The sequence below is a fragment of the Penicillium atrosanguineum genome (assembly GCF_028827265.1).
Source record: "Penicillium atrosanguineum strain IBT 20685 chromosome Unknown utg000006l_segment0_segment0, whole genome shotgun sequence".
Classification (NCBI taxonomy): Eukaryota; Fungi; Ascomycota; class Eurotiomycetes; order Eurotiales; family Aspergillaceae; genus Penicillium; species Penicillium atrosanguineum.
The window spans coordinates 651,350-664,555 of NW_026623138.1; the positions used below are offsets into that span (position 1 = coordinate 651,350).

Sequence of the window (13,206 nt, forward strand, 5' to 3'; positions counted from 1 at the left end):
TGGAAGCTTTTGGCACTAGCTCTGGTCTAGATGCGAAGATTTAGAGAGAATGTCACCTCCCTCTTTAGATTTGAGGAAGTAGATGGTGCGAATAATAAATTTGGAAAGCATACCTGGAGTTGGGCGCACCTAAGCTATACAAGACCGAAAGTACCGTAGACGTGAGTTTGAAGATTACTGTAGTAAGTTTAGACTAAGAGATGGCAGAATATCGTATTTAAAGAATTATCGATGCGATCTTGCTCTAGTCTTTTGCTCGCTGTCCTCAGAAATCTACGTGGACTTCCTAATTAGGCATCCACGCCCATCATCTACAATAAGTAGAGGAAAGCGGGTTATTTTTGGAAATTTGATGGGTCTCTGGCATCCCATATCCAAGGGCCATGGTCAATCTGAGATGTTGCTCGGCGTGGACATTGGCTTTCCAAGTGTGAGGGTGAAAGCCTTTCAAAGCCGCATCGAGCAAGGACAATGCAGCAGATGCTTGAACGCACTGGCTGGATTTATCAATCAGATGCCCTTGGGAACCATCAAGGGGCAGATCATTCTTCAAGATATGACAACTTGGCATCGAGCCAAGCAATGTGCAGCGGCTGTACGTCGAGCCAAAAGTTTTTGACTTCAAGATTGCGGAGTATGCAATTTGAACTGCTCCTAGATTTCATCCCTCATCCTCCTCGCTTTCCTCATCAGAAGTCTCCATACGGCCATTTGGTGCACTTGAATGCAACTGGCTAGTCCGTGGAACATTGTTAGACTGTCTCCGACTCGCCGAGGTAACAGCTCTCTCGCCCACAAACTTATCTCCGGGCCAATCCTCTTTGCACACGGGGCATTTCTCAGCCTGTTGTACTCGGAAGAAGTTGTGCATGCAATGGTCGTGAAGTCGACCTAGGCAATCACGGTCAACACACCGTTGGCCCTGTAAATCGAAGTCAGCTTGTTTCTCAGTATCCTCCAGGCAAGCGATCCTTACCACTGTAATAATTTCCCTGCAAGCAGCACAAAACTTAATATGCTCCACTTTCCGCCCATTCTCTTTGACATAGTTGTATGTATCGCTCAGCCAGCTTCGCAGTTCCATAAGTGCACGGGGTGTCAAGCTGAAATAGTTCTTCTGGCTTTTCTCCAACCAGCCTTCTACAAGAAGGTTCTGCATCATTGTCTCGGCTTGTGTCATTGTCAAGGATTGTGCTGCTCCGCCTTGATTCTGTTGTGATTCGGCGTTTGTCGACCGGCGCAGGTTGGTGTCTGCAGAGGAAACCTTGGCTAAATGGGTAGCTTGGATCGGCGTGATCACCATTCCTTCAATGATCCTTGTATTATTCGTGACAAACATGAAATCAAGAACGCGTTTGACGAAGGCGATCTCGTCGGGGGAATAGGTGGTTGCAAGTTGGGTCAACGCATCGACGTGGACATTTACGAGAGCGTACACTCGCTCGGGTGGGTCTTCGGTTGTATCATGATTAGGATCTTTTGCAATTTGGCGCAGCGAGCTTCTGATTTCGAAGTTGAAGGGAGAGATGGCGGTGTTGGCGGAGGAGATGTAGGAAGAGAAGAGTTCTTGGGTGACATCTTCGGCGTCGACAGTGCGCCCTTCTGCGAGGATATAATGATCAGCATATATTCAAAAGGCTTAGCTGAGCTCCAGGTTAGAGAAACACACCATGCGCTGAAATAATGGCAGCCAGTACTGGCTGCGCTTCATCGAAGGTCATTGACGAGCGGGCCATGAAGGCCTGTAGGAAGGCACGATTGCAGTCATTATAGGTGGAGTTGTCCATGCTACTGATTTGAGGGTCAAGCAGCTTGACTAGGGTTTCCAAATTTGGGTGATATTGTCGAGTTGAGGCCGAGGATAAAGAAGTTGAAAGTGACGCGATTCGACGCGCCACGCGTGGGGCCAAGACTTACCCGCCAACCGAACTATGCGAGTTGAAGAGTCGCTTTCCACTTGGATACTATGCTGATTCAAAACTACAAAGGCCAAAAAATATAAATCATACAATCACAAATCCATTCATTCTACCTAGAGACTGTAAATTATTCTATCGACTCTAATACCTAGAAAATATATTGATATTCAATCTCCTCACGATTGTAGCTTCCTAGCCTTCATCATAATGATGCGCTGACGCGGCAAGGGTTTCCATCGGAAGAGACTTATGTTGACTATTTGGTCGAAGAAATGAAGGAGGATATCATCGCCGCTAACAATGCAGCTGGTCGAATCGGAGAGGAGACTATCGCTGCATTCGTTGCCGAGCCTGTCACGGCTGTTGGAGGGATATTGCTTCGACCGGCGACGTATTTCCCACGGATCAAGGCCACGCTGGACCGACAGGGCATCTTGCTCGTCACCTATTATGTGATCTGCGCGCTTGGGCGTCTCGGACACTGCTTTGGTTACAAGACTACAAACGTTCAGCCAGACACGGTCTCCTTGGCCAAGGGCCTGCAAGCGGGTACAAGCCTATGTCAGCGGTGTTGGTCGGCGAGCGTGTCTAGTCATATTTCGAGCGGCATGAGTCTCAAATTGGCGTCTTAGGCCATGGGTTCACTATGTCCTGACAGGTCATCCGGTAGCTACCGCAGCTGCATTGGCGGACATCGACTTCATCGGGAAGAATAGTCTCCTGGACAGGACCAGCGAGTCCGGTGCCTTCCTGTTACAGAATTTGAAGAACGCTTCACAACACATTACCGTCGTGGTGAATGTGAGAGGGCGAGGGATGCTCATAGGAATGCAGCTGGCCAGGCTGGATGCCAGCGAGGTCTCTTGCAAGTGTCTTGGTCTGGGTTTGATTGGCCGGGCTCTTGTCGGACATAACACGGTTGCGCTGGCTCCACCGTTGATTGTTACCAGGGCCAATGTCCTGACCGTCGTGGAAACGATCCTTCAAGCTCTGTCTAGTAGTCAGCAGTAACTTTAAGCACAAACCACCTTTTCATGATGACCAACGAGGATAACGGGACAATTTGTTTCTTCGCGGAGCTGATAAAGTTAGCAATTTGGGTAAGGTCCTCGGAGAAGAGGCTGAGATGAGGAGCTAAGGCAAATGAATAGCCTTGTCGAGTCTAAGCATACTCAGCCACGCTATTAGTACCAATCTGAGGGTATACGATACAGTGCTCCCCACGTTCTATATATTGGGTGAGCACATTGACTTTGTCTTGTTCGGACGATTCTGTTGAAGAAAAATGATCATGTCAAAAATTGGTAAACTCGCAGGTCTGATATCATGACATAGAATACAATGCTCATCAGCAAAAGATGCAGCCGAAACCCCAACCCCAGGCACTTCGCCACAACAAAGGAAGAGGAATTCGAACCACCCACTGACATCACCTAACGCCAAAGATGGAAAACACGAAGGCACCGAAGAAACACAGAATTTGTGAAAATCACCATCACCTAAAACCTCCGCCGAGTCGGCTCAGGACTGGGGCTGCGGCTAACACTGCGCGCATCCCGACCACGCTCCTTCAACCACTTCTTCGTGCTCAACCGTATCTCCCGATCCAGCTCCGCCGAGGGATTCTTGCGATGAATGAAGTTGCAGAACCCGCCTCGCACACACCCCTCGCCGCTATTCAGTCGACAACACGCTTCTCGGAAATCTGTCACGGGCGATAGTTCACAGTATATGGGTCGCGCGGCGTACCAGCGGGAGTTGAGTGTGTCGCATGCTGTCTGGGCGTCTTCTTCGTATTTGAATCGCGCGTACACGTTGCCGATCAAGTCTGGGTGTGTTAGTCGCGCGACTGGAGATGGAAAGGGACAGGGTTAGGACTTACGATCATTGTTGTTGTCGCAGATGACTAGCTCTTCGAGCTCGCCATACTGGCACAGCTCGCACCATACGTCTTCGTAGAAAGCGTCGAAGTGGTTTTGCAGCTGGCTGGGGTTCATCTTGCTCTTGGGGTCGTAGGCTGGGTTTTGATACATGTTGGGCATGAGAACGGTCTGGGAGTAGGAAGGCTTGACGTGCTTTCGGGAGCAGCGGTCGCCGTGTCGGCATGCGCCGATCTTGTAGTAGAAGGAGCAGTTGACCTTGTCCTGCTCGGTACCGAAGATGGAAGCGAGGTAGTTGGCCATGGTGGGTGATTGTCGGAGATTCTCGTGGACCAACTGGTGAGGGATACGGGTTGAGAGAGGGGGAGGTGATCCGCGCAAGTGAAGCGAGGGAGGCGACGGGTGAAGGATTGGCGAGGAGCGGTCGACTGCTTGGTGATATCGGATGCCTGAAGTTTCTGGAGAGCTCCAGTGGCGCGCTGACTAAAGCCGGGGAGCTGCCATCGGACACGGAATAACTACCATCCGATGTATAGTTGAGGCCCGGATTCACATTGTCATTTCTTGTTTGGTTGAGGCTTTCTCTATGATATATCTCTTTTTGTCTATTTAAGTCCAGTTTATACGCCCCGTCGGCCTCGCAATAAGCCCACTTAACGATCCAAAAGACGTCAGCTAGCTCATTAGTGCTTCGGAGAGCCGTTCGTTTGAACCGCGAGCCCACTAACATCAGCCGACATTTTCTTCGCCAGATCATTCCAGAAATCATCTTTTCAGTACTCGACGCAAGCGAAGTTCCCCACGGTCCATGCCCAGCAGCGATATAAACACCTCCATTCGCAGGAGCTTATACTTCATCTCCCAAAGAAGCATCACTAAGTCTTGCCAACGTGGGAACGCCAATACCTGGGACAAGACGGAAGCATGATCCCTCACGAACAACCTTCAGATCATCTGAGCTGACAACCTCCTTGGTAAACTGGACCAAGCCTGCCAGATCACCCATCAAGCAACTTGCAACATTTTTCAACTTTTTCATATCCGCCGGGTCAAAATGTTGATCAGTATCCTCGGCACGATCAGGAATTTTCATGGTTGCACTATTGAGACCTGCGATGTTGCTTTCGCCTCCTTGTCTTGGGAAGATCTCGGGGCTGTAGTCGCATGATCGAGGGTGTGTGGCGAAGAGTGCGAGACTGCGCCGTTACGGGCATTTGTCTCGTAATCCAGAGTATTCCTTGAGAACCTGAACACAAAGAATACCCTGCCAGGTGCGTGATGTTGAAAGATGCTCGGGTGTGTGGAAATATTTCTCGGAGGATATGCGGTGTCCAGGATCCGGAAATGAGAAACAGATTTGGGGATAGGAGAATTAAATCTTTCTTCGAAGCGAGGGAGATAATTTATACTTTCCGTTGGTTTCTTTGATCACAGCAGTAGCTCTCGCCGGATCGGAAGTCTAAATCCGCGAGAGGTAGCACCACCTATGAAGAGCCGACTCAATCACAAAGGATCCCTGCATGACATCAGCATAGATTCCAACATCGCTCTGCCTGGGTGGATGTTTACAGACGCGGGTCTTTGCCCGAGTTGGATGGTAATCACAGCCCGTGCGCTGTTTGTGGGATTTGTATGTACAGTATGGAACTTCCAATCATTGAGTATTGTATAGTAGAAGACACATTAGAAACATTGAACGCCAGTTTCTTTCATGATTCGGCTTTAACTATGCAAATAGATATGTTCTGGAGCTTGAACAACATGACGTCTGCAGCGCCGAGGCCCCGCGAGGTATTATTAAGCCCCGCACCTAACACCTCCGGAGCTTAAGCTCCAGTTCTTCCGTTCATACTGAGCCTTGCAATTAGCAACTGATCTCCGTGCATTGGAACTTGAAAAGGTATGTTCATGCTCTACTCAATGCCTCGGCCATTTGCTCTTCTTAGTAGGACTTCGCGTATAGCGCAGAGGCTTGATATCAACGGCCTCGAGCAAAGAACTGGCTCTCTTGAACCACGACCAAGCCCACCTTTGGATCACTGCAAACACACCAAATACCTTAAGATACCTGTCTGACCAACTCTGCAGCATCTAATATGGCAGCCAAGACCATCATCGTCACTGGTGCCTCTCGTGGTAAGAAGTCACCAGGCCTTCATCGTAATCCAAGCTCACAGTCATCCCAGGAATTGGCCTCGCAATCGCCAAGTATCTTCTCTCAGCACCGCAATCCCACAATGTCGTGGTGGTGGCCCGCAGCGTCGAGCCTCTCCAGAAGCTCAAGGAGCAGTACAGCAAACAAGTCGAGGTGGTGAACGGCGACCTGGCAGACTTCTCCCTCGCCCAGAAGGTAGTCGACACCGCTATCAAGACCTTCGGACAGCTCGACGGAATGGTCTTGAATCATGGCATCCTCGGCCAAGTCGGCAACATCGCCACAGCCGATCTGAAGGAGTGGCAGCAAGGATTTGATGTCAACTTTATCAGCTTGGTTGCGTTCGTACGTCGCCCAATTCAACATTCAGATCTCTACCAAAAAAAACCCCCCGGGCTAACAAGAATCAACAGACCAAGGCAGCTCTGCCGGCTCTCCGCCAGACCAAGGGAAAAATCATTTTCACATCATCCGGCGCCGCCGTGACTGGCTACCGCGCATGGGGCCTTTACGGAGCCACCAAAGCAGCGATGAACAGCTTCGCTTCGTGCCTGGGCAACGAGGAGCCCGAGGTTACCTCTGTGTCCATCCGGCCCGGCATGGTCGACACGGACATGCAGCGCGAGCTTCGCAACGTCCACGGCGCAAACATGGACTCGGAAACTCACTCCAAATTCACCAATGTGCACAAGGACGGCAAACTCCTGCAGCCCGAGCAGCCGGGGCATGTCATGGCAAAGCTGGTGCTAGAGGCGCCGAAGGAGCTGAGCGGCAAGTTTTTATCGTACGTTTCTCTAAATTTGTACCCTACGATTCGGATGCTAACAAGATATAGGTGGAACGATAAGGAGCTTGAAGTTTTCCAGTAGAAATTTTCCAATAGATTTAAATTTTTCATTGATATATACGAATGGAGACTGTACAGCAATCAGTATGAATGCCACAAAATGTCATGAGTGTAAATTTTCAATTGACAATTGTAGTCAGCCGAAAGATGAAAAGCATTACATATTATAAGCATTAGGTGCAGAACACCTTCATGTTTAGCATGGAATGTAGGGTGTTCATCATACAAAGAGGGTATTGTGGTTGTGAGCAAGGACTCCGTACCTAACGAATTTTTTGTGTCGGGGGTGTCAATTTTCGAGATCGTTGTAGAAAACAGTTCTAGAAATCTTCAGGAAGTTAGCAAATGCGTTCAACTTCGAGATCATATTCAATGCGAGCAGTGAAAATAAGTTCAGTTGGTCCGTTTGGCTAGGACAGGTATGGTCACCATGGTTTTGTATGATAGGGGCGACAACAAGGTTCATCATGTAGAGAGCAAGAAAAAAGCAAAAGGGATATGAGCTTACCATTAGTGACAATCCTCGGGTTGAATCAAAATCAAATCCATCCCGAGGAAAGTGGGAGTCGAAGACTTTGCAAGATGATGAAGAAAGAAGAAGTAACGAAAAAAATCTCGCGGATTAAAAGTAACGGAGGGCGGTGGGTTTTGCGGTTTTCTGCCGGCAGGGAAATTTACGCCGCAGTCCGCGACGGAGACCTGCTCTGCCTTGATGTGACCCACGCGAATCTTTGGAACATTCACTGGCTTTTTTCGCTTATTCTTACTGCTTAAGCTGCTATTCTTGCCGCTGTTACTATTTCGCTTGAAGTCATGTCAGACAGAGAGTTTAGTTGTGAGTTTTCCCCTCAAACTTGGCACGCCACGCGCATTTGCTGACATGTTTCCATTGAACTAGCGAACGACGACCTGTCGCTTCCTAAAGGTATGCCCAAATTATTTGCATTTTCTACACCATTTATTTGGGAAGCACCCCCCCCCAGCGATCTCGTAAATGACACAGACATTTCACGGAACCCCACAGGTGGACCCGCGCGTTTGAAGGCATTCACTGATCTTGTTTGAATAGCGACGGTCCAAAAAATCATTACCGAGATCCTCCCTCCCTCGTCAGGACAAACATTTTCCAAAGATGCGCGCGATCTCCTCATGGAGTGCTGCGTGGAGTTCATCACCTTGATTTCCTCCGAAGCCAACGACATCAGCGAGAAAGAAGCTAAGAAGACCATTGCCTGCGAGCACGTTGAGAAGGCACTACGCGACCTGGGCTTCGCCGATTATATCCCCGATGTCCTGGCCGTTGCCGAAGACCACAAAGAGCAGCTGAAGGTGGGTTCCATCGCGTCCCGGTGTAGAGAGAAGCCAGCTAACGTGGGTTTGAACTAGTCTCGGGAGAAGAAACAGAGCAAGATGGAGCAAAGTGGACTCTCGGAGGAGGAACTTCTTCGGCAACAGCAGGAGCTCTTCAGGTCTGCTACTGAGAAGTACAACCAGGGCCCTGAATAGCGGCCCGATGAGATCTCATGCTGGTCATAGAGAAAAAGAACGCCGGGCGTTTCGCGTGTTTCTCAGGGGTCCTGGATTGGAGTTTGGACGGTATTTCTTGATTTATGAGCTCAGCGATGGATGTCGATATATCTAATGAATGATAATGACGTGCCTGACATCCTATACATCGATTGATACAATTATAAGTTTATTTCTCTAAGGCTTTTACCTGCGGGAAGTCCTCGAAGATTCCAAGGTCATGTCAAGAAAATCTTTCCAAGTGTATTATACACTTCCAATGGCTGTATGGCCAGATGCCGTAGCTGAGGCGATCTGATTCCAGTCTTAAGGCAGCTTCACTCGCGGTGCCTCAGGCAGCTTCCAGCATTAGTATTGTCAGATGTTAAATCTTGGTCCCCATTGTAGCGGCCTTCGAAAGTCCATTTCTTGAGAAACGATTCACCAAAATTCACAACCATATGTCGAAACCAGAAGATGTGAATTTCACGATTTTCACTTGATTTTTTTCTCACGAATGTTTCCTGCAACCTCATTTGCTCCACATCGACTTCCAATCCAGTCCCGTGACCACTGCCAAGAATTTATTGGCACTAAACCAAAATGAGAAGGCGCCCGGTCACTCGAGGTCGCAAAGCCGCTGCGGCTCGCGAAGCTCCCATTTATCCTGATCGTGAATTGACCAACATGCCGCCGTTCAAGGATGAGCACGTCCTGGTATGTCAGACCTCACCATGGATCTTCACTGGGAGTTTTCGCTAACCTTTCCAGTTAATTGCGCCGGGCTCGCAAATGACCCTGGCGCAGCTGGGTCTCCCCGAAACATTCACGCCCGCGCGATTTCGCTTCCCCACGCGCATGTTCCCCGCTCAAAAGGAGGGAGAATACGAACCTTACCGGATTCGTGAACGGAGAAATGAAGTCAAGGTTGGCAATGGCAATGGCGCGCCCAAATCGACTCCAAAGGAGGATGTTGAGATGAAAGATGTGGAGTCTGCTGGTCAGGATGCCGCGCCCAAGCCTGAAGGCGAGGGTGCCGAAGGGACTGAGAAGACCGAGGAGAAGACTCAAGTTGTTGAGGAAATTCTCTACGAGGAGGATGTCACCACTGAAGAAGGAGCGGTCTATCCGATTCAGGATGGGCGCATCGTCGACTGGCCCTGCTTCTATGCTCTGTTGACTCACATTTATAATGCTCTGAGCCCACCTTTCCACACCCCTATTCTCATGATTGCCCAGCCTGTGTGGTCTGCGCGTGATCGCGAGGCTATCACTCAATTCGTCTTCGAGAAGTTCAAGGTGCCTGGCTTCAGCCTTATGGACTCTGCACTTGCTGCATGCTACGGCTATGGTGTACAGACAGCGACAGTCGTGGATGTCGGTAAGGGCAAGGTTGATGTGACTGCGGTTACGGATTTCGCAGTCAACGAGCACGGCCGAGGCATTGCACTGCAAGGGTGTGGCGGCGACGCCATGACCGATCGCCTTCTTGAAATGCTTGGTCCCAGGGGATTCACTAGGGAGATGTGCGAGCAGCTTAAGCGTAGCAACATCACTGAAATTGTGCCACCGGGCACTCCTCTGCCCGGCGCAGCTGTTACTGCGCGCCAGGGTGTCAACCCCGCCACTGCTGCCACTACCGGAGCGGACGGGAACGACTCTGCCCCGCGCGGGCCTGGTGAGGGTACTCAGACTGGTACTGAGACCAACGGAGAGGAGGACGAGGGCGTCCTTGACGTGGCAGCGATTGTCAGCGGCAATACTACCGAGTACCTTGCCAATATGGAGAAGGACAAGTCGGCCAAGAAGGGCGGTGCTGCTGACCCCAGGTCTAAACTCCCAAATAACAAGAAGGAGAAGGCCGCTTTCCAATTCGAGGAGTTTGTTCCAATGGAGGAGGAGAGCGCAGTTGGCGGCGCCAAGCGCTACATGCGTCACAACCGGGAGATCGAGGTTGGCGCTGAGCGTTTTCTTTTGACATCACCTAGCCAGCAGATCGGAGACCGTCTGTCCAGTGGCATTCTGGAGGACATCGCAACTCAAATTCACCACACCATCCTGGCTGTGCCGGATGCCACTAAGCGCAGTGAGCTTTGGGACTCCCTGATAATTGTCGGATGTGGCAGCAAAGTTCGAGGTATGTCCATCCCTATCTATTCGTCGAGCGTATAGCTAACTCTTCTACAGGCTTCACTCAGGCTCTCCTTGGCGTCATCACGCAAAAATTCATTCTCTCCCCATCTGCGACCATCTTCACGTCTGAAATTCCGTCCGCCTTCACCACTCCTCTCCCCACCGGCGGTACCAACACTCCCGCCACTATGGGCCAGCCCGGGCCGTTGTACCACCCGGCCGCTCACGGCGTGAACCCTCTCCTCGTGGCCGCTACCCACAATAACCCCGGCATGGTTGCACCAGGCACCCCAGGCATGGATCCCAATGGCACAACCCACTACCGCTCCAGTGGCCATTCTCAGACTCCGACATCCGCCAAGACCCTCCGGCTGCCCGAGTACTTCGCCGACTTCAAAGACCAGGGTAACAGCAACGCCCCTGGAGCCAGCGTGGGCCCATCCGGAGCCTCGCAGGGTGGCCACGGTACCGAGGAAGCCTGTTTCCTCGGCGCCCAGATGGCTGCCAAGGTCTTTTTTGTGCTCGACCAAGGCTTGACCAAGGGCTACATGAGCCGTGTCGAGTACAACGATAATGGACCGTCGGCCATCCACGAGTACATCCTATGAGAGCGGGATGATGGTTCTACGATTCAGCGCACGTATTCTACTTTTGAAAAGATTTCATTTGGGCGATGGGGTTGATTTTGTTTCTAATGCCTTTTTTTTTGTATGCCATGATGCCTAGAAAAGGGACTCTGGTGCAGGTGAGGAGTTTGGCTCGTATTCTTGCCTTGGATTTTAAATACAACTGATATTCAGTTCCATTCTATTTGCCTACAAGCGTAATCTTCGTCATGTACAGTAATATTCGAAAGCAGATTTACCTCCAATTTCTCTCTCTTTAATTCCCAAGGCCCCAACTGGGTTGCGCTAGTCCATATTAAGCAAACTTTCCGCCACCTTGCATCTGCCGATGTACCGTCAATGAGTGAGCGTATAGTACAATACGACACCATTTGCTTATCTTTCTCTAGTAGTCAGAAACTAACGCAGTTTTGCTTATAAAATATCAGTATTTGGGTACGGAAGTAGGTAGTGATAGGCAGAGGCATAGACAATTCGATTGGTATTGCTCCAAAATGTTATGACATACAGGGAGGCCTTGTTCATACAACTCTTTCCCAAACTAAGCCCTAAGAACCAGAGGCTGTATCTGAAAGCCGAGACTCAACTTCCGACCTCACAGGCTCCCTCAAGATCCAGCCTCCTAGAAAAAGCAAGGTCGGAATTGACGATACGCCAGCCAGCAATCCTAACGCCCAGCCCATAGTTCCCCAACTAGCCTGCTGACGAATAAAGCCAGCGAAGAACGGCCCGATAAGGTACCCAGTGGCAGCTCCCATGTTGGATAGACCAAAAGCCAGAGCCATAGCTCCACCGCGACCAAATATTCCAGGGGTTTGATCCTCATTTTGTTTCACGGCATAGAAAACCTCCGCATATAGAGGGGGAATTGCCACAGAAAAGCAGAGGCCGAGCAGAGCGAGCAGAGCACACAGCAGAATCTTGTGACGCATGGAATTCTCTGTGATAAGCCGTAGAAGAACCATTACGGGCACGGAAAATAAGAATGCCCCGGCGGTAATGTAGCGACAAGCACGCGGGAACTTATCGATGACCAATCCGGTTACTGGGCATAGCACATGTGGTACCATGAGTGGGATGAATATCAAACCCTGGCCACTTTGCTGCCATCCGAATATCCCTTGCACGAATAGTGGTAGGACACTGTCAAACGAGGCCAGAACTAGCGTAATAATGAAATTGCCCCAGAGGGACACGATAAGACGGGGTGAGCTTAAGAGAAAAGCGACGCGCCCTAGCGCATTTCGTGAAGAAGGATCTGTTTGGGGGCCTCCATTATGATAGGAATCACTAGAAGACAGCAGACTTGATGGGTTCTCTCCTGCTCTTTTTTCCGTCGCTTCCTGCTCAGTTGTGAGCGGCCTTGTCTCTGGCACAAGCCACTTGATCGCATGTTTTCTCTCGATTAGCATCAACCGAAGGAAGATATCAAGCCCGATAAATCCAAAGGCAAGACCAAAGACTGCATAGTATCCGCCATATTGATAAAGAACACCACCGAGAAGAGGCCCAGCCACTGTTCCGAAGCTAACAGCCATTGACACATAGCCAACAGCTTGACCAAATCCGTCTTTACCAACGGTATCAACCATGAGCGCCATTCCAACCGCCCAAACCACTGCGGCCGCAGCACCCTGAAATATCCGACCAGCAATCCAAAGACCGATATTTGTGCCGGCACATAGCAAGGCCGTCGCTACGCCCAGCGCAACCAGGCCAAGTAGATAAAGACATCGACGAGATTCTGATCGATCGGCAATATACCCGAAAATAGGTGAGAAGGCCAACAGAGCAGCCGCGTTTAAAGCCAGAAGAATCGAAGCCCAGGCTTGGACACTTCCCTTAGAAAGCCCTACTCTAATTTGGAGCGCAGTGGGCGTGACTGGCACGATCAGGCCATACATGAAGACATCCGTCGCAGCAGCGAACGACACCACAACTATAATAAAGCACCGCGAAGACCGTAGCACCACAAGCTTTGGTTGTGTAGACTCTTGATCCTCGTATCGAGATCCAGGCCATTTCCAAGATCCCATCGCAGTGATGGGTGTTATGAATTGAGAAAGGTACAAGGTGCGGGTGAGATCGACGCAAACATCCCTTGCTTGTAAAGAGGCATGCAATGAACAAAGAAAACGTC

The 13,206-nt window shown here is 50.3% G+C and overlaps 8 protein-coding genes across 8 annotated transcripts; 4 read left to right on the forward strand and 4 right to left on the reverse strand.

The window, feature by feature from the left end:
• Window positions 1–661: 661 nt before the first annotated feature.
• N7443_007368 (non-structural maintenance of chromosomes element 1 family protein) lies at window positions 662–1,787 on the reverse strand (the record flags this gene model as incomplete). The annotated part of the gene is made up of 2 exons (XM_056887424.1): window positions 662–1,602; window positions 1,670–1,787. The coding sequence occupies 2 exons, from the start codon at window positions 1,785–1,787 to the stop codon at window positions 662–664; spliced, it is 1,059 nt and encodes a 352-aa protein (XP_056739115.1).
• A 404-nt stretch (window positions 1,788–2,191) lies between these two features.
• N7443_007369 (guanine deaminase) lies at window positions 2,192–2,930 on the forward strand (the record flags this gene model as incomplete). The annotated part of the gene is made up of 2 exons (XM_056887425.1): window positions 2,192–2,468; window positions 2,578–2,930. 2 exons carry the CDS (start codon window positions 2,192–2,194, stop codon window positions 2,928–2,930), a joined length of 630 nt encoding a protein of 209 aa, XP_056739116.1.
• A 488-nt stretch (window positions 2,931–3,418) lies between these two features.
• N7443_007370 (zinc finger CCCH domain-containing RNA-binding protein) lies at window positions 3,419–4,102 on the reverse strand (the record flags this gene model as incomplete). Its single annotated transcript, XM_056887426.1, has 2 exons — window positions 3,419–3,747; window positions 3,802–4,102. 2 exons carry the CDS (start codon window positions 4,100–4,102, stop codon window positions 3,419–3,421), a joined length of 630 nt encoding a protein of 209 aa, XP_056739117.1.
• Window positions 4,103–4,646: 544 nt separating this feature from the next.
• Window positions 4,647–4,892, reverse strand: N7443_007371 (transcription factor domain-containing protein; the record flags this gene model as incomplete). Its single annotated transcript, XM_056887427.1, has 1 exon — window positions 4,647–4,892. The coding sequence occupies one exon, from the start codon at window positions 4,890–4,892 to the stop codon at window positions 4,647–4,649; it is 246 nt and encodes an 81-aa protein (XP_056739118.1).
• Window positions 4,893–5,895: 1,003 nt separating this feature from the next.
• Window positions 5,896–6,823, forward strand: N7443_007372 (SDR family oxidoreductase; the record flags this gene model as incomplete). Its single annotated transcript, XM_056887428.1, has 4 exons — window positions 5,896–5,935; window positions 5,986–6,299; window positions 6,368–6,738; window positions 6,790–6,823. The coding sequence occupies 4 exons, from the start codon at window positions 5,896–5,898 to the stop codon at window positions 6,821–6,823; spliced, it is 759 nt and encodes a 252-aa protein (XP_056739119.1).
• Window positions 6,824–7,614: 791 nt separating this feature from the next.
• On the forward strand, window positions 7,615–8,307 carry nctB (negative cofactor 2 transcription regulator complex subunit NCB2; the record flags this gene model as incomplete). The annotated part of the gene is made up of 4 exons (XM_056887429.1): window positions 7,615–7,636; window positions 7,700–7,726; window positions 7,871–8,130; window positions 8,188–8,307. The coding sequence occupies 4 exons, from the start codon at window positions 7,615–7,617 to the stop codon at window positions 8,305–8,307; spliced, it is 429 nt and encodes a 142-aa protein (XP_056739120.1).
• Window positions 8,308–8,910: 603 nt separating this feature from the next.
• N7443_007374 (uncharacterized protein) lies at window positions 8,911–11,048 on the forward strand (the record flags this gene model as incomplete). The annotated part of the gene is made up of 3 exons (XM_056887430.1): window positions 8,911–9,024; window positions 9,079–10,444; window positions 10,495–11,048. 3 exons carry the CDS (start codon window positions 8,911–8,913, stop codon window positions 11,046–11,048), a joined length of 2,034 nt encoding a protein of 677 aa, XP_056739121.1.
• Window positions 11,049–11,614: 566 nt separating this feature from the next.
• Window positions 11,615–13,102, reverse strand: N7443_007375 (MFS transporter; the record flags this gene model as incomplete). The annotated part of the gene is made up of 1 exon (XM_056887431.1): window positions 11,615–13,102. The coding sequence occupies one exon, from the start codon at window positions 13,100–13,102 to the stop codon at window positions 11,615–11,617; it is 1,488 nt and encodes a 495-aa protein (XP_056739122.1).
• Window positions 13,103–13,206: the final 104 nt, after the last annotated feature.